This window comes from Caretta caretta, chromosome 1, assembly GCF_965140235.1.
Source record: "Caretta caretta isolate rCarCar2 chromosome 1, rCarCar1.hap1, whole genome shotgun sequence".
In the NCBI taxonomy this organism is placed as follows: Eukaryota; Metazoa; Chordata; order Testudines; family Cheloniidae; genus Caretta; species Caretta caretta.
The window spans coordinates 116059214-116087156 of NC_134206.1; the positions used below are offsets into that span (position 1 = coordinate 116059214).

The 27943-nt window shown below is 39.4% G+C and overlaps 1 protein-coding gene across 1 annotated transcript in view; it reads right to left on the reverse strand.

Moving 5' to 3' along the window:
- The window catches only part of MRPS9 (mitochondrial ribosomal protein S9), a 45502-nt gene extending 18321 nt beyond the window's left edge, over nucleotides 1-27181 (reverse strand). The window contains exons 1-5 of the mRNA XM_048857027.2: nucleotides 27017-27181; nucleotides 19069-19248; nucleotides 9056-9118; nucleotides 8945-8975; nucleotides 2714-2793 (exon numbers count right to left, since the gene is read on the reverse strand). Coding sequence (XP_048712984.1) covers nucleotides 2714-2793; nucleotides 8945-8975; nucleotides 9056-9118; nucleotides 19069-19248; nucleotides 27017-27100 — 438 coding nt within the window. The 5' untranslated portion in view covers nucleotides 27101-27181. The remainder of the gene's footprint in view (nucleotides 1-2713; nucleotides 2794-8944; nucleotides 8976-9055; nucleotides 9119-19068; nucleotides 19249-27016) is intronic.
- Between the last annotated feature and the right edge of the window lie 762 nt (nucleotides 27182-27943).

The following is a 27943-nucleotide window of genomic DNA, read 5'->3' on the forward strand; positions in this document are numbered from 1 at the left end:
CATAAGCTACAAAATTTGTCCAACAAAAAAAGTATAAAATAGGCCACTTTGTCTTGTACATCACATTACAAAACCTGACTATATCACTTGCTAACAATACAATTTTCCATTTCGTATTCAAAGTGCAACATTTTGAATGAGATGAATAGCCACAACACATGTGAAGGGGTTAAATTCTCTCAATGTACGTTAGAGTTACATGCAACAAATCCCTTGCACATCAAGAGGTGAATAAACTGCCCCGTCCCCAAGACTAAACTATATTCAACAAGCAGAACAAAGAGAGCAATGTGAATACAAAGGATATTCAAGTTTTATAGAAGTCTTACTTAATATTCAAGTCATACATTCACATATAAGCTGGATCTTATAAGATGTAGGGTGAATGTATGTATTCACTACTTTTAACAGATGTCTAACATTTTTTATTAGCATTATCTAAACAAATGGCACTGCTGTGACCGGCTGTCTCAACTGCAATTAATAAAATCTGAGATCCCTGTCAGTAAATGCAGTTGTGACTGAAACATTTAGGCCAAATAATAATTTCTTTATCCTATTTATCACTCTTTATGTCGCAATTATTTTTTTAAAAAATCCATACAAAGTATTGTCATTCATGCAAATACTGCATTAACATGCAATCTTTTCTTTCTCCCAGCTGTATGAATTACAGTTTTGGTAGTTTAAAAGAAATCTATAATTCTTATAGAACATATTTAGCCTGATGAGAGATTAAAACAATGTTAAGCATTGTATACAGATTTCACCTTTTTTTGCAGCTGCTTAACTAAAAGGATGTTAAATCCTGTTTAATTAATTCTGCTTTATATAATTCTATTTAATGGACAGATTTAGAAATGTCCCAAGAACACTCAAGTACTTTAAAATATCCTACAGTAATGAAATTTGTTTGTCAAGCAGATTTCATTTGAAGAAGATTTAATCAAGTGGTATTGTAACAGGATACACACTATCCTTTGGAAGACTATTTCTTAGGCAATCTTACATACTTTTTTAAAAAGGCTAGGAAGAGCTAAAAATAAAATTGTGCTCCTTGTAAAATTTGTAATTTCTTCATTATGATGGAATGCAACAAAACATCTTGCCCTTGGGTTGCTCTGTTTCAGCCAAAACAAATGCAAATGGCTTGTCAGATGACAGCTGTTTGATAAGGCTCCTCTACAAGACCTGCATGCTTTACTTTTTTCCGTGAAACTTGGGATGAAAGGCAGAAGGCAGGAAGAGAATTAATGTAGCATACAGTCTAAAGGCAATGCTACAACCGTGATTAAGTAGAAAAGTTAAAAGGCACAGATTTTCCACAGCCTCGCTGCGTGCAACCCATCCGTGTAACAAGTTGACAGGCCTAGCGCGTCAGCTCCATCATCCTCTCCGACAGCTAAAATGCAGCATTGCATCCCTTTTCAGAGAAAATTTGCGTCTGCACCATGAAGCGTTGTACATTATTTCTTAGCACTGCAGGGGGCTCAAGTCCATATGGAACCTTCACAAATATTACCACAGATCAAACCAGCGGCGTTTCGAGGCAGATTTGACATACCTATTTAAATGAACAGCAGGGGTCCTCAGGCTGCCTCAGGCTGTGCAGGAGAAAACCTCTGTAGAAAGCCTATGCTGCAGCTCCATTACTCAGCAAAGACACACTCTACATTTATCATTCATTTCATTTCTGCCAGGGCAAGAAGCTCATTTGCCCAAGGTCAACAAAAAACGAAAAAAGGGTTTTTTCCAAGAAATAAATGTACCTGACAGGTGGGGATTTTGTCCTTTGGGTTTGTAGAGCACAAATAAACACCAGATAATTCTCAAAAATAAAGAAAAGCTATGTACAGAATTTGATTTTTGGGAAAAGTCCAATAATGTTGTTATAACTTTTTCAAGAGTGCATAATGAGGAAAACAGAATCTGACAGGAGCATCAAATTGAAAGTATCTGACTACAAAAATGGGTCTTTTCTGGTCTCTCAGAACCATGCATTAAAGTACTACAATCTCTCTACAAGGCTCTTCTAGGGAGTCAAAGAATTTATGTGCTACCAATGGGCATATTTATAAAAGGGCTCTTCAGAACACACAATAAGGAAGTTGGGACTAGTAGTGTTCTATCAGATGTAGCTTTTATCGTAAAGGTAAATGGACAGAGATCTCATGGTCTTACAACCATACTAACCTAAGTGCACATTGTTTTTTCATGTAAACTTAATCTTCAAACATTTTAAAAAATATAAATCTATTGAGCTACTTAATACAAATTTCCTTCACATTAAATGTCAGCACATTTCTGCAATTCTTCTCTTTAAGACGAAAAACATGTATTTTAAAAAGGGCAATGAATAATCCTAAATCTGGTCATCTCTGTTGGATGGACAGTCACCACCGCTAAGCGTTACTGATACTAAATTAAACTACAGTTTAAAATGAAAAATGTTCAGAATATTCAGACCTAATTCCAAACAAAACAAAAAAAAAGGCAAACAAACCATTCGCTTTTAAATTAGGCAACAGCTTCTCTCTAAATGAAAGAATAAATATTATGACTTAACAAAACACATTATGTTTCACCTCTAGTAGTGTTATGGTCCATTATGAAATCACTAGGTAAATTCAGAAGCTTCTGAAATGTAGTTCTGATGTAATGTTTTACTTGGCTTAGAGTTAACATTATTTATCAGAGGCTATAACATACTTACATGCATTAATGAATAAAATGACTGCTTGCCAGTATAAAAGAGAAAGTGAAATGGACGGTGATCTTCTCCCCATTGGATTGCTAATGAAAAGCAAAATTAGACAAAAAAAGCAATAATATACAGCAACTAGATAACTGTATTGAAATTGAAGTTATAAACCTCTTTTATAATACCAATTACCTTTTAAAATATCAGAGAGTAAAGACATTTCATGGGTATTCAACCAGTATGGAAAGCTAATATTTTAACATACCTTGTTATATCCCACCTCAATCTGCTAATATAACCAGATATTTTTAATATAGCATTCTAAATCTCTCATTACATAATGGAAGCCCTGTTGTATATCTTAAATAAAATCTCAAGGAACCTATGTAATAGCAATACAGCAAGAGGTGCCAAATTTAGACTAGACATAAATGCACACTAAAAGATAATTATAAGCTATACCATGATTATGAAAAGTGCCAGATTGACAGCTCCAGAAAATAAAGTCTTCTAGAAACAGCAGTACTATATGGGTAGCCGCTGAATAAACTTTATGACATTGCCCTGATAATATATCTCAACTATATTCTAGAGTGAACAGTGTGCAGAACACAGATATTTTTAGGCAAAACGTTTAAAACAATTTCATCTGTCTAATCACAGGAGCCAAAACATTTATGTGATGCTTTAGCAATATAAAAATTATGAACAGATTTATAATTTAAAGGATACTTTCATCTAATAAAAATTTCCTTTATTTTAAAATTAAACTTTTCTGTCATTTTACCTCCTACAATGACACGTCATCTGAATCTACAAATTGAATCTGAAGCAATTACCAGTGCCACTGCTGGGCAGAGAAGATGTACAGAAGATATTATAGTTAGGCTTGGAAGGATTAGATTTTTATGGGTAAATGTTGATTTCACAAACGAACAAAAATATTTTCTTCAAATTGGCAAAGTAAGGAAAATGCAGCCTCAGAACTTAGAGTTTGATTTAAAGATATTTACTTTGTATATTTTGAAATGTGATATTGACAATTTGTATTTTAACTATTATAAAGCTTTAACTTTTTGACTCTCAAGGTCTACTTTCATTAAATACTTATTGTCCGACCCACCCATAATTACCTAGAACTGCAAAAATTTTAATAGATAAAAACTAAAAAACAATGCTTAAAATCCATAATTTTGTGCAGCTGTGGAAAATCAGTCTTCTCCTGATTCAAGTGTCTTCTTAAGTAGCACAACACTATGCTAACTTTACAGAAGAGAACTAAAATGCGCAAGTACAGGTTCAGAACTATAAGCAGCTTTAGAAAAAATATTTAGTAAAATGCATTTAGCAAATTATTTGTATTAAATTCTCCTGGTTTTAATAGTATAAATTCAATCTAACAGGTGTGTGTGTGTATATATATATATACACATACACACACACAGGGTGAAATCTTTCTAGAGTGGAAACACTCACTGACTTCAACGGAGCCAAGATTTCACTGATACCAAGTTCAAGCACTGACAATATTTATCAGTAATTTTTTGTCAAATATTCTTCAATAGGAGTACATTACTTAGTGAGTTGATTTATTTATTTATTTGAGGTATTAAACCCGGACACCAAAGCTATACCTGGTTTAGGAAACATGTTAGATTAATTTAGTAAAGTCAAAGCCAGATTCTTGTAGACATTTGCACACATTACAAAACTTCCATGTAATTTGGCATGCCCAGTCTATATTCAAAAGAGGCTAAGATGGGAAGCTGCAGATAAAACTGAGGTGAGTAGAAGCTTACTTAATGCTGGCCTGCAATAATAAATCCTATCTTATAAATGGAAACAGCGTTTTTGTTTTTGTTTCCCCTCTGCCCTCACCATGTACATAGAAAAAGCAGCAGGAATAGGAAACTGACATTACTTTTTTATGAACTGAAAAAGTTAATAAATCCCAACCATCTCATCACCAATGAAGAATAAACAGTCTGTAGAAGATCAGAGGCAGATGAAAACAAATTCTGACAGACCTGATAAGCACAATATGCATTACAAAGAAGAGTTAAGGGAGGAAAATGGCAGAGGCACTAGTGGTAGGAAAAGACTAAGCTGGCAAAGACAGAAGGAACACTGGTAAAAATTGCCAAATTCAGACATCACATAAGCAACTGCAACTAAACCCATCAAGTGGCTTCTGTTTTCACCATGGTCAATTTCTTTTAAAACACAGTCAATGTGAGTTAGACTCAACTTTTAATAAAAGATGCAGTTATTGACCACATTTATGATAGTGTTTGTGTATTTCAGTCTGTAAAACTATGAAACTGAAGAAAAAAAATAGGGTGAGAAGTAGATGTTCATGTTGTGTCCTGATACTATATTAGCTGGTAATGGTATAGCTGCTCAGTGATGACTGCTCAAGGACCATTTTGAAGTACAAATTCGTATTTTTGCACTTCAAAGTTCTTAAAGACGTAACTTTTAGAGAATTGAATGACTTCCTTGAAAAATGGTGATCATTACTGACAAGGCTGTTTTTGGCTATAAATACAAATACATCCCACAATCACTAGGATAAGACCAGTGTCTGAGAGAGTTCATAAGTCCTGAAAGCATATGTACTAGTAGCCTAGTGCTGACAATAGGAAATGGCCATCAGACTTTTGATTCACATTTATTATTACCATCTTGCTGCCTCTTCAATTGCAACATGATTTTAGCTTATATTTCACAATGCACTGAAGTTAGAAATTAATGTTTTATACCATTTGAAAACTGATGTTCCAAAATTTCAGATGATATAAAAAGTCGGTTTTTAGCTTTAAAGGTTTTCAGGACAGCAGCTGCTAATATATGAGCATTCATAAAAGGGAGAAAATAAGATATTACTGAGGATCAGAATTGTGTTCTTTGGGGGACTCAGTGGTTCTGGGGATGCAGAACCTTTCCACACTACAGTGGAGTTGCATCTTACATGGGTGTTAGGTTCTGAAGTCAGCGCATAAGGTGAAAATCGTGCATAGTCAAAATTACCCTTGAAAATCTCTTACATCACCCATAAAGTACAGTAGACTGTACATGGTTTTGTGCATACTGTACAACCCTGTACAGTAATATGTATAAATGTACAGTATATAATAAAGAGTACATATGCAAAATATAATTTTACAGTATTTTTAATTACATAAAAGAGAGAAAAAGAATAAAAAAGGAAAACAGTAAACCTAACCACTCATCATTCATCCTGGATATTCTTGCTAGTCTACGACGACAATGATAATAGTGAAGTGGTTGGCTCTGGTTCAGCTCAAAGAAGTTGATTGTGTAGGCTCATCTGCTCCTGGTTGTTTTTTCTTGAAAAATATGGTGATCGGCAAATGTCGCTGTTGTCTCTTGAGCTGCTCAAACATTTCTTGATACGGTCTCAAAGAGTCCATAATACTATGTGTGATTTTGAGGCTTCGTTCCATAGAGGGATCATATTCAGAAATTAAATCATTCAAGTGTTTTGTTGCTTGGAACACTTCAGCAAATTTTTGAAGATTCCAACTTGCTGGCTCTTCCTGTTCGTCGTTGTCATCTTCGTCTTCTGTAGACGATTTTATCAGTTCCTTTAACTTTTCATTAGTCAATGTTTCTCTATGGCCCTCAATTAATTCTTCAATTTCTTCATCACGGATGTCGACGAAGCCACCACCACCCACTTGCCTGGCCACCTGAACAATGCGTTTCACTTCTTTGTCAATGGTCTGGATACCCTTAAAATCATTCACATATTCTTTCCATAGGTTTCACCAACATGCATTGACTGTTTCAGGCTTGACTGAATCCATTACAAGTTTAATATAAGTGATGCAATCGGAGTGTTGGAAGTCCTTCAACATTGCCATCACATTAAGATTGGGATCAGCATCCATAGCGCTACGTATCCATGAGAACGTAAGCCTCGTGTATGTGGCCTTGAAACAGCGAATCACGCTTTGGTTGAGAGGTTGGCGGTGGTATTGGGGAGGAGAAAGATTATTTCAACGTCATTATGCGCAAACCGGAGTGCCTCAGGGTGGCCAGGAGCATTGTCTATGATCAGCAACACTTTAAATTGAAGTCCTTTCTCTTTGAGGTACTGCTTGACCTCAGGAATGAAACACTTGTAGAACCGATCCAGAAATAATGCTGCCATCACCCAAGCCTTTTTATTTGATTGCCAGAACACAGGCAGAAGATTTTTGTTCTTGCCTTTGAGGGCACGGGGATTTGCATCCCTGTAGAGCAAACCCGGCTTTATTAAATGCCCAGCCGCATTGCCACAAAACACAGTCACATAGTCTTTAGCTGCTTTGAAGCCAGGGGCTTGTCTTTCTGATTTCGAAGTGTGAGTGCCGTTGGGCATTTTTTTTTTTTCCCCAGAAGAGCCCAGTCTCGTCAGCATTAAAAACTTGTTCTGGAAGATAGCCCTTTTCTTTTGTGATTTTAATTGTTTGGGGTAGGCTTTTGCTGCCTCTTCATTGGCAGATGCGGCTTCATCAGTAGTCTGCATGTGTTTGAGGTAGAAGCGGTTCCTAAAACTGTTAAGCCAACCTTGGCTGGCTTTGAATTCCTTCTCATCCGAAGGCTGTCCCTCTTCGGCAGGACGTTTGAACTGGGCGTAGAGGCTAAGAGCCTTTTCTTGCAACGTGTTGCCATCAATAGGCACACGTTTACGGTTCATGTCCTCCTGCCATAAGTTTAATGCTTTTTCAGTCTTCAGTAAAGTCTTATCACGCACCTGGGCTCATCACCTTAGCAGTTATTGGAGCACTTGATGCCATGGCTTGACAAATTTCTCTCTCGAATCTTGATGACGCGGATGCTAGATTCGTTGCAGCCATATTTACGCGCCACGTTGGAGACGGATAGACCATCTCTCAATAAGTCCAACACAGCCAGTTTTTCCTCCAGCGTTGGAACAGATAGCTGTTTCTTCGGTTGAGCACCAGATGAAGTAGTTAGCTTGCGGTTAGGGGCCATGTTGTACAAAAAATACAATACGTATCTTTAAACACTAGAATCACATTCAGCATGGCGAGATGCCCACACCATGAGAGGCATGCGGGAACTGAAACCGACTGAGGGAACAGCAGATTCACGTCTCCCATCTCACGCTCACTCCGGGGCATACGCTCATTGAATAGAATGGTGGGCGGAATCGCCCGCACTACAGTATTTAAATTGTTTTTTTCTTTTTTTATTTGCCAAGCGCATATAGTTGAATTTGCGTAAGTTAAATTCGTGTATGATGTGCCTCCACTGTAGTTCACTTCAAGCTTAGGACAGTAGCAACCAAAAGTTGTTGCAATGTTTGTTTAGTGTTCCATATAAAATGATTTTGGTAGTCTAAATTGTTTCCGCTGAACAGATGTCCAACGAACAAAAACCGCTATTGGGAACAAGACCAAAGATTGCACAGGCAAAGAAACTGCAGAGTTGATCCTGCCAGATCAAGGGCAGATAATGGTGGAAAGCGTGCACAGTCTGCACGTTCTGTGCCCATGCTTTGGATAAAGAGATCACTTCAGTTTCCAAGGCTGCCGATCTGCTACTTTTCATAAGCACTGAGTTTACCTGAAAGTTTTGGTTTTTTTAATTATATTTTATACCAAATACTAATAAAAAAGTAATGCTTTATAGGTCGATCCAAAGCCAACTGAAGGACTCCCATGGACTTCAGTGGCTCTCGATCAGACTATGTTATTAGAAATGTTTCTCAATGGCAGGACATCTTTTCTTTAAAAAGATCACTGGTCCCCTGGGGTATGTCTACACGGCAATTAAAAATCCTTGGCCACAGACTTGGGCTCGTGCTATGGGGCTAACTGCAGTGTAAACATCCAGGCCTGAGCTGGAGCCCAGGCTCTGGAGGGTTCCAGAGCTCAGGCTGTAGTCCAAGTTGGAACGTCTACACTGCAATTCAACAGTGCTGCAGCCTGAGCCCAAGTCAGCTGGCACAGGCCAACCATCGGTTTCCAATTGCAATGTAGACATACCCTCACCCTAGCAGTACTTTTTGTCACTGGTGCAGGACCTCAGATCAGTAAAATTTCATATTATATTTGAAAGGTTTGCGTTTTTATTACTCAGGTGCCTCATTAGCAGCTATAAAAAATATTAATAAAGGAAATGTAAATGGGTTGTAGGAAAGAAAAACAACATAGAGGCTCATAATGAAAACTTTGATATAGCCTGGAAAAAATAGCTATGTAGACTTACCTCTTTGTTTTGGAAAAATTTCAGTGGGATGCTATAGAAAACCAAAAAAAAAAAAAAAGTTAGTATGCCATGCTAAAAGTACTCAGAAAATTCATTGAACATTGTTCTTACCTTCATTATAGGCCTGGCCCTTTTCTCAAATAAGCCAGAGGGAAAGAGGTAGGCAATAGCTTTCTGCAAACAAACACACAAAGATCAGATACATATTTGTTCTGTAACAACAACAAAATAATCAAATTCCTTACAGATATTTTTACTATGAGCATGCTATAAAAACTTAGACAGCACAGAGAGACAGACAAATCAACAAAAAATGGCATGTGCCTATATGCTGTTCTGAGAATAAAAGCAGCTGTAAATATCTCAGGATTCTTTAGAGAGAATGAAAGAAGAAGAAGAATCTAATTCTGAAGTCTGTAATCTAGTGGGTTTAGAATGAGTGAACTGTTTTGTTTACTTTAAAGATTAACTTTAAATTCAAACAGACAATTACAAGAAATACTCAGTTGCCAGGTTCAATATACAACCTCCATTTTATTTAATCTAAACACTGATTTTTAAAGAGTAATTCTCACTTATCTCCTCAAAAATACCTAATGCTGTAACTTAGAATGGATTTCACATTTCATTTATAATTTTTTAAATTTTCTTCCTGCACATATTAGTGTTTGTGAAAGGTGCAAGCTTGATAGCTCTTGAGAATAAGTTCTCTATTTTTTCAAAGATTACTACTCCTGAAGGAATTCTGCACCAAAAAATTAAAAATTCTACATATTTTATTTGTCAAAATAATACATGACCAAAATTATTGAAACTGGTGTGATTGTATTGTATTTCAAAATACCTGTCAGCAAGTATGTCTGTAACAATACAGACAATGAAAAAAATTCAGGAAATGTTTCTATCGAATAGATTCCTTACTAGGCATGTAAATACAGAACTTTGAGTAATTCATTTAAACTACTATACAGAAATATATTTCCTGCACCCCTCGGTGCAGGGCAAAGGCTTGGGGGAATCAGGGTAAAGGAGGAGCTGAGGGAAAGGGAGGAGGGGAGGGAAGGGGAGGATCCTGGGAGTGAACCTGGAGGGTTGTTGGATGTGGGTGGGAAAAATATGGAATAGGTTTTTTGAGGGGGCCAGAGAGGGATTGTTAGGGCGCCTCCCCCATGCAGACCCTGACTGACCCCAGCCTCTCCCATTTAGTCAGGTACACCCGTCCCCCTTAATCCCTGTACCCTCAGACACCCACTCCCCCCCATTCCCATGTGTCCCTGCACACCCCCATCCACCTCCTCCCCCCATCCCCATGGGTCCCTGCACCTCCCTCCCCATGTGTCTCTGTGCCCCCACTCAGCCACCCCGATTCCCCCATTGCCATGTGGCCCAGTGCCTCCACTCCCATTCAGCTGCTGCCCCAGTCTGCCCTTCCCCAATAGCCATTAGGAACCCCAGTCTGTGACCTGCCAGCCCCATGCTGTCTGTCCCCACATATCCCGTCTCCTGACCAGGCCCCACAGGTACAGTACTGCCAGGCAGACAACCTCTTCCCTTTCTTATTGGCAGCTGGGGCTGCTCCCACCTGGGAGTGGCTGCTCTGTTCTAGTGCCACAGCAACCCCTCGTGGGCAAAAGGCGGAACTGCAGCAACTTTCTGGCAGAAGCGATTTTCTGCAGAAAAAAAATTGTGCGCGGCACATTAATTATGCGTGCACACCGTGGCGCAGAATTCCCCCACGAATAGAATACAGACAAAATGGACAGAGGCAGCACAAGCTTCCCCACACTATTTTGCCACAGAGTGCCAATCTGCACAGGAGATAACTATGGGTTTGCAGACCACTGAGAATCTCCATTCCACCTAGATCCAGCACTTTTTCAGGATTGTCAAGAGTGATGATTGTTGTCATGGAAATTTATATACAAAGGCTTCTGAACAACTATCACATGGGAACAACTGGTGGTCACTACAACCTAAGCTCAATTTGAACCAGCAACCTGTAGGTGAAAATCTCTATTCCAATTACTAAACCTTAAACAATGAAGTCTCCCTTTAAAAGTCTGTCAATAAGACACTTACGAGTTAGGAAACCATTAGAATGTGCATTTTTTCAAATGGTGGTTTATCATCAAGATTATTGTTATATGCAGTACATGATACTTATTCTTCATCCACTCAACCAATATTTTAATGTGGTGTGTGTTCCCTGTTAATAAGTAACATCACTTACTCTTGCAAACAGATTAAAGACTATAAACCATTTCTGGAATTACTGTAAGACATAGTAGCTTGCAGTAATAGTAAATCCAACTGGATGTAATTCCTATTCAGCAATTTATTACTATGGCATTTTTTTTCCACAATGGTTGAAAAAATGTTGATTAATGAAGCAAAAATAATGTATTAGTATTTTTCCAAATTAAAAAAAAATATATGTTTTGGTATATGTGGCTCTAAATATGGCCAATTTCAGTCATGACACAAAATTAACAAAAGCATGAGCCTAGTGATTTTAGAAAGAGATACAATATATTTGTACAACAGCACTAATAACAGAACAAAATACTGCAGTAGACTTGCTTGCATTTTTAGTGGACAGAGAAGAAAAATGAAATTACAAGAATTTTAGTTAAAATCGTCTCTCAAGAACTATGCTTCTTTTTTGGTTTGGTTACCTTTAGGCTATTACTTGCTCATAAACCAATCCATGTCCACGGAAAAAATTATCAGTGCTTCAACCTACTTAATATGCATGGAGTGTAAAAAGACCTAACCTATTATTTTCATTAATCCCCTACTGGTATTCCAAACAGAAATTTTGAGAATTCTGAAGCAAACAAAAGGATTAACTTGATTTTATGAAATGGTAATTTTGTTTCTCTTAGTGACTGCTGAATTCCCATTTGTTAGTCGATGGGCATTTTGTGCACACAGAGAGTAGGTGAACACCTATTTATGAACAAATGGGGATTAATTACAGTGACAACAGAGAAATCTGCTGTGAGCCAACTGTGGTTAAACAAACACCTTATACTATAACATATTAAAGGAATATATTATGGGCTACTGAGACTGAAAGTGTGTGTAGTTAAAAGGTATCCTGTATCTTAGCTCTCAAAGATTTGATTCAACCAGTATCTATTAGTGTGACACTAAAAACTCAGTGTAAACGTGACATTCTGTCTTGCTGCAACTTCAGAGGTTTTGAAATTTGTTTTCCTGCTAATGTGAATAAAACCAATCCATGTTGCATGTTTTCATTAAAAATGGAATTAAGACAGGGAGAAGATGTGTGTCTATCTCTACCCCTAGTAATAGTAGTTAGGGTATTGGCCTGGGACAATGCTTGATTGAGAGCAGAATTTTTCATCACAGTTCACTCTAAATTAGACAGAGACCCAAACCTGAGTCTCCCACATCCCATGCCAGCATCCTAACCATCCAGCTACAGAATCTCTCTCACCCTCTCTGTAAGTTTCAAAAAACATCTTCACAAAATGTTTCAGTTTTGATGAAACAGCATATTTTGGGGAAAATGTTCTGATCAGCTCTTGCTCTCAAATTCATATGTTATTAGTAACAGAAACAGAAGGTGGACCAGCCTCTAGACCACCCCGAGTAACAACTCTCTCTAAAAACTGAAACTAGAGCATTTTACTGTAGTTCAAGAGAAGGCTTCATTAACTTAATATGGATTTCCTTCAAACTTCCAACACTGGATTTCAGTGCAAGAATCCCTTCAGGAATCAGACCAAGATCTAGAAGACAATTATATTCGGAATATCCTTGAAAACATAAAAGCAAACCAATGACCTCTAAAATATTCCATTACCAAACCTGAAATAGTTGTGGTAGAGAGAGCACTGACACATGAAAGGTTCCATACAGACTTTTCCAGACCGAATTGCAAAGTTTTCTTTAGGATTGGGATTCTCAAGTTGAGGGTTGTGAACAGGTATTTGGGAGTCCTATCCACTCTGTCCTTCCCCTAATGCTAAATCAGAGGGGATGACTGACTGGATGAGAAGGGAAATCCAGTGGGAAGTGGAGCCCTGTATGAATAAGGCTGAGAACAATGTCTTGAGGATAACATCAGATTATGTTGAGATATCTGATACACCCCCACCACCGAACTTCTATAGAGAGCAGGTATATATTTCACAACCCTATTAAATTTTCCTTGGGAACAGGCCTTATAATTATCCCTGGGAATAGACTACAGCTCTCTAATATGACAGATGAAGTTTCATCCCCCTCAACCACATTACTTTTCAAAATAACTGCACCCCAAGAATCCTGAAACACAACATCCCACTTCTGTCTCACAATAATTCTGTAACCCACTGCCAAAGAGACTCTAGAGAGAACTCCATATAGAGGATAACAGCCTTCTTTTGGTATGAGTTACTCCTTTAGCTCAAGTTGCAGAGAGGTCTCTCTTGTGGATCTGAGTGTCCTGGGTTCAAACTGCTGATGGCCCATGTGGGAAAAAATATGTGATCACATAATTAAAGAATAAATCATAATGCATATACTCAAGAGTTGCATTTAATTCTAGCATTTCTTAAAAAGAGTGCTTGAGTTGGTAACCCTATTGTTGCTTCAGCACACTTATATATGGGACCCACTTTTAAAGTTATCACTTGGGGAGGTACTGGATACGTTTGAACATTGCTAGTGGGCTTTTCACAAGTAGGTTGTCAGTTTGAATCCACCCTAGCTCAAAAGGGACTGAAACTTGTTCTCATCATATCCAGTAGATGTTTGGTGGCCCCTCAAACCAATTACCTGCAAAAATGCAGAATAACTCAGACACGGAGCTGCACAAAGATTCTTGGCCCTTCATTTTCCCAAAGGCCAGAGAAAATCTGGCCTCAATTTTAACCTCAGATGGCCCAGTTTATTGCCATCTGATGCACATTTAATTGTATCTTCAGGCATTTAGAAATCCATTACCTTAATTCAAACTGGATTGGCAAAAAAATATTAGGTCAGACTCATAAGTCAGCAAGGGGAGAGAGGGGAGGCATTTTGTGTCTGCTGTCTTCAGGATCTTTTATAAAGCCAGTGGAGCTTCCCAGCACAGGCCAGGAAGCTCTTACGCTGTCCTCCTGCTTCAATGGTCCTATGGAGATTTGTTATAGTGCAAGTCCACCCTGGCCATGCTTCCTCCTGCTCCGATTCACCCACACTTCGCCTCCATTACAGCCATGGCCTACACTGGAAGGCTTCCTGTGCTTAAACCATTTATGGAGGTGGCACAGGGCTAGCGGAGAAGCCCCCAGCAATGGGGGTATTTTCTAGGGGAGTCTTAAATCTTCCCTATGGCTTCTTTGCTACAGCACCATTGGCACAAAAGGTCCCTAAGCACATTGAAGAACTGGACATAATGATGCTTATACTTTACTTTTATATACATAAAGCCTAAAGCACTGAGTACTAAACCAGTTCAGCTCTGAGACTATACTTCAGGGCATAACATTTGAAACACTTCAGTAGGACCCCTGGCTCCCTAGATGATGTTACTGAATCAGCTCCCTTTGCTCTCCAGCTTCCTCAGCCTGATTCCAACTTCCCTTTCCAACTCTGTTATGCTGGGAAATCTCTAGTTCTTGAACTAGACTCCAATACCAACTCCAGCTCAGACAGTTTTCAATACTACATTCTTTGAGCTACAATGTTTAATGGAATTGTTGCTCTCACTGAGTCAGCAATGACTAAGAACGTTAATAATGCTGGTGGTTTCCAATATCTTTTAAAAAAAGAACTTCCACACAAGTTTTTTTTAGTGGAGATTTATGTGAAGTGAAAGTTTGAAGTGTTAAATAAAATCCATTTTAAAAAGTTACCAATCCCTTCAAAAAACAAAAATATCCCAGCCGTTTGGTCAAATCCAAGTGGACTTCTCTGTCCAAGTGGGGATTTTGCTTCAGTAAGGAAAATCTGACTCCCTTGGGACTAGCATTTTACACAGAATAGCACTCACAGTTTTTAAGAGTTTCTTTAGGTAAAATCTGAATATCCTTTACAAGTGAAATGTGCTGGGTTGTTTTTAAAAACCAATCCAACTGCAACATACATTTTTCACTTTTATAGGACTAAAAAGGTCTTACTGCTTACCCAGAGGAGAACTTATGTGACACACAAATAGCATATTATTGTGAGCCAGGGGTTTCTCATTTAATCAAGATGCTTTAGGCCACAAAATTCTTTGTGGGGAACAACTCTCTTAATACCCTTGTACAAAGACATTTGCAAGTGAAACTAGTTTCCTTAAAACATTTGTTTTACATTTAAACATAAGTCAGTCTGTATGTCAATTATCATTTAAGACCTATGCCCTACTCACCAAAAGATGCTTAACATTTATCTAGAGATCAAATACAAGACCTGCTCTACATTTTTTTTTTTAAACTAACTCTACTGAAAGACAGCAGCTTTATATTGTGCTCAGATATCTGGAACAGCATTTAATAAGTCCATAAAAGGAAAAATAAGAATACTAGAATATAAATAGATCACAGGGTTTAAGGTGCTTTTCTTGTATTAATCTTGCTTAGATTTTTGGCTTTAAACTAGAATATTAGTGATCTGAAAGTTTGAAATGAAGGCAGACTGTTTACTATGTCTGTAAGTTAAAGGTAAATCACAAAATAAAAGGATTACAGACTCGACCAGAGAAAAAGCACTGGGTCAGGACTGCAATCTCTATTAATCAGGTATCCCAGCTGGGCAGTGGGTATGCAGCTGTTAACTTGATCAATGACTTACCTAAATGTCATCTCTACTGATTCGCTTATAAATTACCAGCAAGTGAGACTAATGTACAGGTGCTAATTTATTTAAACTGTTCTCTGCAGTTCTACATAGCTTTATAAACTGCATCTGGCACCTAATGTTAGCTGTCAGTTGTACTTAGACATGCTTGTCCTAACGACTCTGTTCATTAGAAATGAGCACAAATTATGAAATATTGTGAAAAATGATACATCAAATGGAATGGGCAAAGCAAATCAATTAGAGAAACTTCATACCACATATTCACACATAGGAGAATAAAATATCCTGGTTCCAGAGCAAGGTCTATAATACCAATTAAAAAGCAATTGGTAGACTTCTGCAGTTATATATCAATTTGCTGGACTTTTTCCCCCCAGTAATTTAGTTGTAATATACAGCTTAACTTTCCATTCCTAAATAAAAGCATCAGTAAGAGGCAATTCTGCATCCAAAAATCCAGCAAGAGGATTAAAACATGGTAAACTTATTTCCCTGTAGCACCTGTTCTAAAATTCACAAGGTTTAACTTTTAATAAAATACACATACAATGCCAATGAAAGACAATCTCATGTCTACTTTTGAAATGCACTATACAGACTGATTAACAGTAGAAGACATGGAGGTACGTAAGCACTCATCAAAAGGAATTATTACTATTCAAAGTGCAAAGCCTTATAATTCTGCTGCCAGTGCTAAGCGGCTTTTATAACAGAAATTTAATTATGCATAGCAGACATTATGCATTCAAAGTATTTTCAACACCTGATGGTATGTGAGCAAGTTAAACATGAACGGTAGATACTCTGTAATACTAAATAAAATGCTGCGCTTTTGTTTTTTCACCTTTTCAGAAATAAAATTTGTGAACTGGTCCCATACTTGTCACGTGCACTTCAGTAAGGAAAAGTGTAATGCCGACAGACCCCGGTTGTCAGCAGGCAGCATTGAACCGGGGACCTCTAGAGCTTAGTGCACAAGCCTCTACTGCACGAGCTAAAAGCCAACTGGCTCTTAGCTAAGGCTGTAGAGCAAACTCATTTTAACTCTCCCTCTAAGTGGTCGCAGTGCAACTAGATGGGACAGAACACCACACCCAGAAGGTGTGTGGGTTACAAAAGCTCATTTCCAGAATGAGCCCACTTTTCTTTCTAGTGGGGAGCTCAGTCATTTTGTACAAATGGCCAGAATATCCCTTGGGGATCTGTGTGCAGAGGGATCTTCCATCTTCTACATGCGTATTTATGGCATATATGCATGCATGGGAAGAGAACCCACGCCCCAAACAGTCCTGCTGCCCACTTCCTGAGCTCCTATAGAGGCTTGTCCTCGAGAAACAGGCCCATGTGTGGAAAGAAAACCTGGACTGCAGGGAGGGAGCTGAATTGCGGGTGAACACACAGCCTCCTACTACCAACCCTTGCAGGAAATCAACACAGAAGTTAATACAATCTCCACACTCTGTGAGCTGTACCAACAGTTTTTTTTTACTAGTTTGTGCAAGCACGTCATGCAAATAAACAAAGACAAGCTCCGTTACGGGTGAAGAGAACATTTACCAAATTGAGATAAAATATTTAGGGAAAGGAAATGTTATCATTTAATAAAAGCCAGAACAAGCAAAGTAAAGTAAGTAATTTGTTAATCATTAAGGCCTCAGTCCTGCATACTGATTCACCAGTGCACATCTTTACCTCGACAGAGTCCTACCGAAGTCAATGAGACTACATACAGGTGACAGGTGTAAGGGTCTGCAATGGTGTTTCTATCTCCAGTGGTACTATCAGGACATCAATATCGAAACATGCCTACCACTGCTTCAAATGCAAATAAAATGTAAACTATAAAAATAAATACAAATGTTAAATTCTCACTGTCTCAAATCTAAGCCTCAAAATGGATTCAGAGTACTACTGTCCTTAAAAAAATAAAAAGGGATGTAGGCATATGACTGCTCAGAGCTCAAGACTTTTAACCTTACTGACAAGGAGTAAGTTCCCTTTGTTTGCTCAGGCCTTTGCCTGAGGTGAGCTGGATGTGAAGAGTGTGCTGTCCAAGAGATTAGCTGGGAACATTGCTTTATGAGTTTGTGATCTTTATAATAGAAGTCAGAAAGAAAGGATTGTCATTTGTTAAGAGAACCAACTGTTGGCAGCATGCGGTTCATTTTTATATTAATTGTTTTTACTGAGGAAAATTCATACAGAGAATCAAGCACTGGGTGCATATTTTTTTATAAATATAAATTAAAATAAGTGAAAGCTATTGTATGTCTTGTGTGAAAATCCCCTATAGCATAAACAGCAGCTTATTTTACCAGGCATGCAATGAGTGAGCAAAATCAAGTTTAAAATAAATGAGACTAGAATTTATTTGGCAAGATGTTCTAATTAATATCTTTTTGAACATAAAATTTGTCTAGTATTGGATTTTAACTTGTTGGAAGATTAAAAGGTTTGACTATTCTTTGTTGGTTGCAACTACTTGTAAATCCAGACATTTGTTTACACAGAAAACTTTTTTTTATGATTAAGAAGTCAAAAACAGTTCCCAATCTTTTTCAATAGACTTAGCACCCATAGCAGCCTAAACAGTTTATATTAGCAGAGAAGAGGTAAGAAAATATCCAACCAAATATTTTAACCATCTCAACCTGAAGGACAGAAAAAGCTGCTTAACCTTAAGTCTACCTGATTCCCAACTGCAAGTCGTTACATGTAAAGCAGCAGGCATTTCCTCAAAAACCATCGTATTTCCCTGTTCCCACAGTGGCCATAACGCAGTGAGCTCAATTTTCTCTTCTTTGGTTCCATGACACACTGCTCAGTCATGAGACTTCATGGGAGAATGGGTGTGTGTGTGTTTGTGTGTGTGTGTAAATTACTAAGTAAAATTGAACCAAGTGTTGGTTGTGAAATATCCTGTAAAATTTAAATTTGCATCATCAGCTGCTGTGGTATCATGCAGGAAAACCTGACCTAAATATACAAAGCAGGTCAAATGAGGAGTAAATGTTTTCAAGTGCTATATAAACCTTTATAGTGGTTCTTATGGCCTCAGATCAAGGGGATTATCCATTAGTAGCTTTAAAGAGAACCTACTGTGCTTTAGCAAAATATGGGTATACAGTTCTATACTGCCATGTCTGACCTCACACACATAGCAGGGGCAGAATCTCTATTCACAGCCACAATTGCAATGTTTGCAATGTATAGTAGTATTCTTTCTTATTCTGACAGTTTGATTAATATTCACGGAGAGCTGAGGGGCTCATGCTGAAGTAAAGTGCTTTCAATATCTGAAACTCTATAGTAAATGACTTCTCCAACAGAGCAACTGTACTTACATCAACATCCTCTTGGGTAAAAGTTTCTGGATCTTCCCCCATCATGTTGGCTAAATGTCTTTTTCCTAGGTTGAACTCTTCAATCTGGTTTTTAATAAAAGCCTCTGTATACTTTTCAGGTCCTGAGGCTGCAATGTTTCTCTTCTGCACTGCTGTAGTGGTACAGATTAGTCTTAATGTCTAACAAAAACAAGAAAAAAGAAGAGAATATTAAAGAATTGGTACAGCAAACTCTAAGCAAAATTATTGGCATAAAAAGGGAAACGTGCTTTGTGCACAGTAGTGTAGAAACTAAGAAAAGGCACTCTTATTCAGAAAGTTGATTTCTTCTAGTTGCCAAAGACCCTTTTACAGATGTGTTCAAACAGTTTAATCTTTTTATATGAGAAAATAAATTGTGAACAATGGATTGTCTTTTTATCAAATGTATGTACCTATGTTTAAAAATGTTAAATCAATTTCAAACAGTTTGTTTTCTGTGACATACACTCAGATTTTACTAACAGAATGAAATGTAATTTTACATGTGACGAAGTCTCTGATGAAAACAAAACAACAAATTTTAGGCAAATAAACCGCTAAGGCATTGTAAGTAAACAGTGACTGTATTCTTTTATCTCTCTGCACATAAATAATCTCAAAGGGTTTATATATATATTTATATATATGTTCACAAAGAGAGAACGTCTAAATGAAGCATGAATAGAACTGCAAACTTAATTCTGCTATCCCAAGTGCAATACAACAGCGTAATGAAACTACTAAGGTATCAAGTTTCCATGTTGCCCTGTCAAAGAAACAAAGAAAAGGAAATTAGGCACAATGCATTTTTGGGACAGTGAAATAGCCTAGGACCCTTTCTTGCACTGAGAACCATACAGTGGCACCCCGGAGCCCACCAGTTACTTTAATTTTACACACATAGGCTTAGGGGTGCACTCATGTGTTTTTCAATGTTGGAGTGGAGTTAAAGTCTGTGTCCTACAGAACTCTTTCTTGCCCTAGTGTTGATAACAGAATTGTACAGACTATGAACTCTTCAAGACCACATCTTTATTGTGTTTCTCTACAACACCCAGCACAACTGGATCCCAACCCAAACTGGAGCTTCTGTGCGCTACTGTAATACAAATGTTAAATGTTGATATTAATATTACAAATGTCAAACATACTTGGTCTTGTCCCTTCCCTACAACAGGGATATGCAGATATGAAGGCAGATGAAGCAATATTTCAAGCACATATTAGAACTGTTTGATGCAATGGGCTTTATACTGGAGACTAGAAAGTTACTAAAGTCTTCGGTTTCTCCCCTCACTTGCAGACAAAAATCTTTATAACATCTAGAAGAGAAAACCTTTACACTATCCTAACGGGTAACTGCAGTCTGCCTACCAAAAAATCTAGCTGCAGTTTCAACTGGATATCCTGTTATCTTCTGTGCTAAACCTTTGTGCAGTGTTGCTGTGTGATGCAAAATAGCTACTGCAATTGGTACGGTATCACTCCATATAAACCGGTTACTTTGGAACCATTCAGTCTCTTCATTATACCCATCCCATATCTCCCCCCTGAACACAAAAAACATGGCATAAGGTGACTGCTACTGCAATCCTTATCCTTAAACCTAGTGTCCATAGACCTAGATGGAGTTTAACAGCAGATCAGTCTAACAGTTCTCCATCTACAGAATGCTATCACAAAAGAGTACATCCATGGAGCTGAATCAGTACTCAGGCACACAATGTACGTCCTAATGCACCATATAGGACAAGAATTATGCTAAGAACACTAAAATGAATTTTTAGGTATAGTCAGCCATCATTCTAGAGGCAAAAAGCTACTAAATTCATTAATTTACACAAGGTTGCTGTTTTGATTAAAATAAAATAAAAATGAATATTCAAAGTCTGTAGAGCAGTGCTACTCAAAGTGATGGTCCGTGGACCGGTGCTGGTCTGCGAGCCATCGGCTGCCAGTCTGCGTGCACATTGGGGGAAAAAAAAAAAAAAGCCAGTCCCCACACCAGATAGCTTGAGAAGCACTGCTGTAGAGGACATTGCTTCCCATTGTAAGATATTATCTGCACTTTCTAAGAAATCTTATTAGGACTTTTTGGATATTTAGGTTTGAACACTGACCATATTTTGACTGAGCAATTCATCCCTTTGCCTCTTACAACCCTCTAGGGGAATTCCTATCAACAAATACTAGCTAACATGGTTCCAGCTCAGAACTCATAATCCAAGGAACACTTGTCTTTGGCTTTTGTGGAAGACTATAAGATATGGCTAGACTGATTTGTTTTTCTTTCACCAAGATAATCAGTGGGTAAGACAACTGTAATTTCAATCAAGCACTCTGCCAGAGAAACAGAAGCATCATTGACAGAGCAGTAATGTCCCAATTTTGGCTTAATGCCAGTTTTTATGTACTACTTTACGTGTCTTATGTCAGTATTAACAAAGCCTCACTGCAGTCAAAATATTCCATAAACCAAACTGAGAATTGATGACTGGAGTTGTCTATGGGGAAAGAAAGAAGTCACAAGAATAAAAGAGCAGAGAAAGGAACATTTTGGAATGGAGAAAATATCAGAGTTCTATTCAACAGGCCATGCTCAACAGTGACCTGAAGCAGTTATTATCTGACGGCTGGTCAATTGCCTACTGTGTGAACTTGTGGTCTCACTGTACCTTCTGGTGTCTATGTGACCACATTAAAAAAATAAGCAAACTAACAAAAATTTAAAGGTAACTAATTAGCAGCCTTATTGCCAGCTGTAGAAGAGAAACCAAAGACTAAACGGATTTGTCCTCTTGCTTCTAGGAGTGTTTTCTCCAGGTCAGGGTTTAAAAAAATCTATATTTAAATTCAGCATTTTGAGTTAAAAACATAAATTAACTAGAAAATATATGACTAGATACAGCTTAAACATTTCAGATATAACTGGCAACTACAAACTATACACCCAACACAAACATATGTCCATAGTCCCACTGAAGTAATAAGACTACATACATACATTTGCAAAATTGGAACCTAAAGCCTATTCTAGCTTTCATTGGCTGCTAATGGCAGCAACAGGCTGAAACTACAAATGGTTATTGGCATGAAGCAGGGATCTACTAGTCATGTTCCTTTTCTGCTGGCCATACCACTTTTCCCTGCCATGCTGACAGCAGGAAGTGGGATTGGAATAGGAGCATCTATACCAGCTCAATACCACTTTGCATTGGAGTAGTGCTCACAGGATCATACGGTGCTAGCAGTGTGGTACAAAATGCTGCACCAGATAGAAGAATCTGTCCTTCCGTTACATTTTTTGAAGCACTGTTAACCCAAGCCAAATTCTAACTAGGGTAATTACAGTCTGCCTACCCAAAATCTACCTGCAATTTTAATTGGATATAGTATTCTTTATTTCCTGAGCTAAACCTTTGCGTACTGTTACTGTGCGATTCAAAATAGCTACTGCAATTCAGCCCAGGTCCAATAAAATAGGTCAGTGGTTCTCAAACTGTGGGTTGCGACGCTGTTTTAATAGGGTTGCCAGGGCTGGCTTAGACTTGCTAGGGCCAGGGGCCAAAGCCAAAGCCCCACTGTTTGGGGCCGAAGCTTGAGGGCTTCAGCCTTGGGCAGTGGGACTGAGATTACAGGCCCCCTGCCTGGGGCTGAAGCTCTTTGGCTTTGGCGCCCTGACCCAGGGTGGCAGGGATCGGGCGGGCTCAAACTTTAGTCCCACCTCCTGGGATCATGTAGTAATTTTTGTTGTCAGAAGGGGGTCGTGGTGCAATGAAGCTTGAGAACCCCTGAAGTAGGTGAATTAATCTTTGTATATACTGCATGAGATGAAAAGGATGATATGAGTGTAAGTATTTGGTTGTTTTTTAAACTGAGGTATATGAACATGGTCTCTAATAAAATCTCTGCCAACAATAAGATGATAAAACAGGAGTTTGAGACAAGCTTTGAATTTTAGTACTGGAAATCCTGCTTATTCCCAGTTTCTGCTGTATGTTTCAAGCTCTAGTGAATGTCTGGGAGAGAGAAACGCTGAAGTATCTCTAGACATTGTCTCCTAGACACTTACTTCAGGAGAAAATGCTATTCACTCAGTCTTACTTTCCATGCATACAACGAGTTATTTGTAATTCTTTTTAATGAACATAAGAATCCTCATTACTAGGCCCAAGATTCCTTTCTCTCTGCCATACGTTAAACAGGATACTTTTGTATTACGCCTGTCATTTTTTATTGTAATTTTCCCATTTTTTTCCTTTTCCCCTCAAGCTATTCATATTCTTCTTGTTTAAGTTCATCACTAATCAAAAGTCCCTGGACACAAAACTGTTCATAATTAGAAAACAGCCTCTTATGCAAATTAATATCTATTGTATAGAGTACCTCTTCTGGGATAAGAGTACAATTTCAAGGGTCATATGGGTAAGAACTACAAAGTGAAGTTGAATGCTTCTCGTATTTAAGCCAAACTAGAAAATACTACTCTAAAATATAAAGGAAATTAGAGGCTTGTATTTATTATATACTTCATAAAGTGTTCTTGCAGATAGTATTCTTACCATTTTTAAAAAGAACTCTTGTTAAGAAACTCCTGAAACAACAGAATATTCCACCAGAAAAGAAACAGCCTTTCCTCCAGCCTACTACAATTCCTTAACACTCAGAGACTAATTGCTTTTAAATTATTTTCCTTTTAAAAGTAATAGCATAGAGGTCTAAGTATCAGGTTTGAAATACCTATGGCCTGTTTATTTACTGTTACATCAATTTTCACCTATCGTACTCTACTCAAGTCAGTGAAGATAAATGGGCATAAAACTAGTGATTAATACTGAGTAGACAATCAGTCCCTCTGAACTCCCTGGAACATGGTCAGGGTTGACTTACTCCACCATACTTCAGAAGTCAATTCTGCCCATTTTACCAGGGTGTCTGTGGGGGTATCAATACCAAAGCTTTGTTTCTGATATGTATTTTGTAAAGCACTTTAGGATCCTTCACAATGAATCAACAACAAATAAACAAATAATTTTATATTTATTTTCACATTGGCTGTTCCAAGCCACTTCACAGGAAGCAGTATTTACTTAAGTGCTTCTCTGAAAGGTGACTAAAAATGGTACCCAGTCTATCTGCTCCTTGTGTGTATTTTGTCACATCTGCTTAAGTCAGTGAGAAAAGAAAAAAAATATTACTTTTCATTACTGTCAGCCCTTTGGAAACAACACACCACTGAAGTGAATTGTTTTTTTTTCTCCAAACAGAACTGTTAACTAAGTTCCAGTTAGAGGGCTACCTAGACAACAACAATTGACACCTGGGTTTTATAATCAGTGGTTGTGAATCCTACTCCCCATGTCCTATATACAGTTAGTCCATGTACATATATGTATGTCTGTAACGGGCAATTAGTTAATGGTTGGCTTCAGCAATAAGGCAGAAGGGCTTATATTCCTTATACCTTTTTAACTTATCAAAGGTAATGGAAGATTGGGATCACATAAATATCAGAGTCTTTTTTTGATCCTGATAAGCTTTTGGACTCACCATCTTGTGTCAGGTTACTTTAAAATAATTATGTACTGCGTGTGGTGGTGGTGGTAATCAATTTAAATGCACTGCTTCCCATTTTCACACGTGGTCTTCTCATTCTCGTATTAAGAGAAAGAGTAAATAGGAGCACCACTTACATTTTTTATATTACTGACTGGGCTGCATCCTTAGCTCGCTTCGCTCCACCAAAATCAGTTGTGTTATGTCAACTTACATAGGGATCTGACCCATTATTTCTGTGCTGATATCAGATACCCTCTTCGAGCCCCACTCTAACTAAACAGTCCTAATCTTTTCAATCTCTCCTCATACATAAATCTATCCAGTCCTCTGATTATTCTCAGTACCTGTCACTTGGCCCTTCTACATTTTTGAGATGGGCTGACCAGCACCAGACACTATTTTCAAACTAAGAGTCTACAATCATTATAATAATGTTACAAGATTCTGAGTATTATTTTTATTCCATTCTCTGTACTGTACACCTTAACATTTTGTTTATGTTTCTAACTACTGCTGCACACTGAAGTGTCCACAAGGACACCAAGTCTTTTTCCTGAATGGATACGGCTAATTTAGAAACCAGCAATGTGTGTAAATAGATCCAACTGCTCTTTTCCAATGTACATTATCTTGGATTTGCCTACTCTGAATCATCCGCCATCTGTCATCTAATTGCTTGGCTTTGTTAGGTCACTCAGGAGTTCCTCAGTTTTCACCATCCTAAATTATTTTGTCATTTAAAAATTGTCACTTCCACCCTCTTTCTAGATCATTAGTGAACATATTATATGTTTTAATATATTTATAATACAGTATTCAACATTACTCCTAAAACAGATCTCAAGGTTGATTTACACTTGCTTTTCAAACTGGAAATGCAAATTAGAAGTAAGTCAACTTTTTAACAATGAAAAGATTCTCAACTCATCCCTGAAGTCTTTCAATCAAAGATTCTGGAGTCTTTAAAGAGATGTTCTAGTTTGCCCCAACTTCTTGGCCTGGTCAGCAGTTGCTTACATAATAGAGAAGAATAACTCTGTCTCCACTGCATGAAACCTTGGGTGAAGCGCTTTGGCCCACACTTTGCAGGAAGCCAAACCAGATCATCACATTAGTCTTTCCAGACTTAAAATCAACAGTCTTAGGCTATGTCTACACTAGGGACCTTACAGCAGCTGTACCACAATAAGGTCTTCCATGGAGCCGCTCTTTGCCAGCGGAAAAGAGCTCTCCTACTAGCATAATTAAACCATCCCCCATAAGAGGCATTAGTCATGTTGGCAGGAGAGACTCTCCTGCTGACATAGTGCTGTCCACACCAGCACAGTTGTGGGGTGTGTTTTTTACCAATAAAAGTGGTAGCCCAAGGCTTTGTCTGCACTATGTCTACACTGTGCACCTTACAAGGTGAGGCTTTGAAGCTACAGCCACACCATTGTAAGGTAAGCAGTGCAGCCGCTCTTTGTCGCGAGGAATGAGCTCTTCTGACAACAAAATAACCACCGAGGCGTGGTAGCTTCGTTGCCGGAAGAGCATCTCCCACAAAGCACTGTTCACACCGTGCTTTTCATCATTGAAAGTTTTGTCATTCAGGGTGGATTTTTTGTGTTTTTTTTTTTTTTTTGCACTGCTGAGCAATGGACCGGTTTATACTGAATTACTCAAACCGGCACAACTGTTCTGCACACCCCTATTGGTTTAAAGCAACTGGTTTAAATGTCCAGACCCAAGCCAAGGCCCCTATGGACACTACAGCGGCACAGCGACTGCACGGTCCAGCTCCCTATGACGGATACCTCCTACAGCGACAGGAGCGGTTCTGCCATGGCTAGACTCAATTCACCCGTCCACACGGCAGTTGCTAGGTCGACAGAGGAATCCCTAGGGGCCGGGGCTACACCAGGGGGTTAGGGTGACCTAACCACGGCGCTCAGCGATGCGAACTGTTCACACACGCCCCAGCCGGGCGGATCCAACTGCTCCGTGTAGCCCGGGGCTGGGCCGGCCTGAAGCCGGAGAGCCCCCGCCCCAGCGAACCTGATGCTGGGACCGCCCGCCGGGCACACGCGATCCCCGCCCAAGGGCCCAAATCAGCGGCCAGGCCGGCTGCCCTCCGGCCAGAGCCCAGCGTCCCCCCCGGCACCCGGGAGCAGCGATGCCGCTCGCAGGGGGGCCGGGCAGCGGCGGGGTCCGACGGCTCTCGCACCCGCCCCCCGCGCAGAGCAGGCCGGCGCGGCACGGCGCGGCCCGGCTCCCCCTGCAAGGCTGGGTCTGGCGAAGGCGAGCCAAAGACGGGCCCCTGCGCTCGCGTTTCAACGGCCCGGTGGGCGGGGCCGCTCGGTTCCTCCCTCCCCTCCCGCGCTCTCACCTGTGCGCGCGGCGCCTCCGGGGCTCTCAGCGCCGCGCTCCAGCCGCGGCTCGCTCGCAGCACGCGCCTAACGGCAGCCGCCATGTTTGCGGCCCGAGACTGTCAGCGTCGCTGAGCCAGGCTGATTGGGGAGGAGCCGCGGGAAGCGGAGAGAAAACAGCTGGGATTGGCGCAAGCGCACTGGGCCACTTGACGCTTGTAAGGGGAGGAGCTTGGCCAAGAAACGGCCGCCCTCGCGCTGAGGATTGTTGGCGAAAGGCGGGATTTGTTAGTCTCACGTGACCCTGGCGGGGCAGCAGGCGAGGGGGTGCGCGCCTGTGCTCGAGTTTCCCCTTGTCGGGCGCTGTGTCGCTCTCAAGCCGCCTTGTTCATTCGAAATGGAATGTGCGCGCGCGTGTAATGTGAGCTGGGCTTGAAAAGGGCAGGGTCAAGGTTAATGCTCCCTGCGGAACTTCTGCTGCACAGTTCATTCATCTCGCTCTCCTTGAAGTAACAGGCCTGGCTGGGGTGCCGGAGTGGGAGAGAGGGTACCACCTGGTGGATTGTTGCTTGCCCTTTATTTTATCTCCAGCCCTAAATCTGGTGCTTGATGTCCTACCTCAACAGGCATCATGTGGAGGGTCCCATGAGTTGTACACAATAACATTCACCTTACTTACTCATTCCTCTAGGCTTTCCCAGTTCCAGTGATTAGGCCCCCAATCCTGCAAACGGGTAGCATATAACTACTCGACGCAAGGGGATTTGGGCATAAAGTTACTCCTGTGCATAAATCTGCTCAGGATTGTGGTCTCACGTTGCAAAGGCCCTATGGCAAGGATTCTCTTCATCTTTGCCTTGCATGGTATGGAGCATGCTGTAAGTGCTTCACAAACAATTATAACTTGCTGTCATGACCATAAGAATGGCCATAGTGGGTTAGACTAA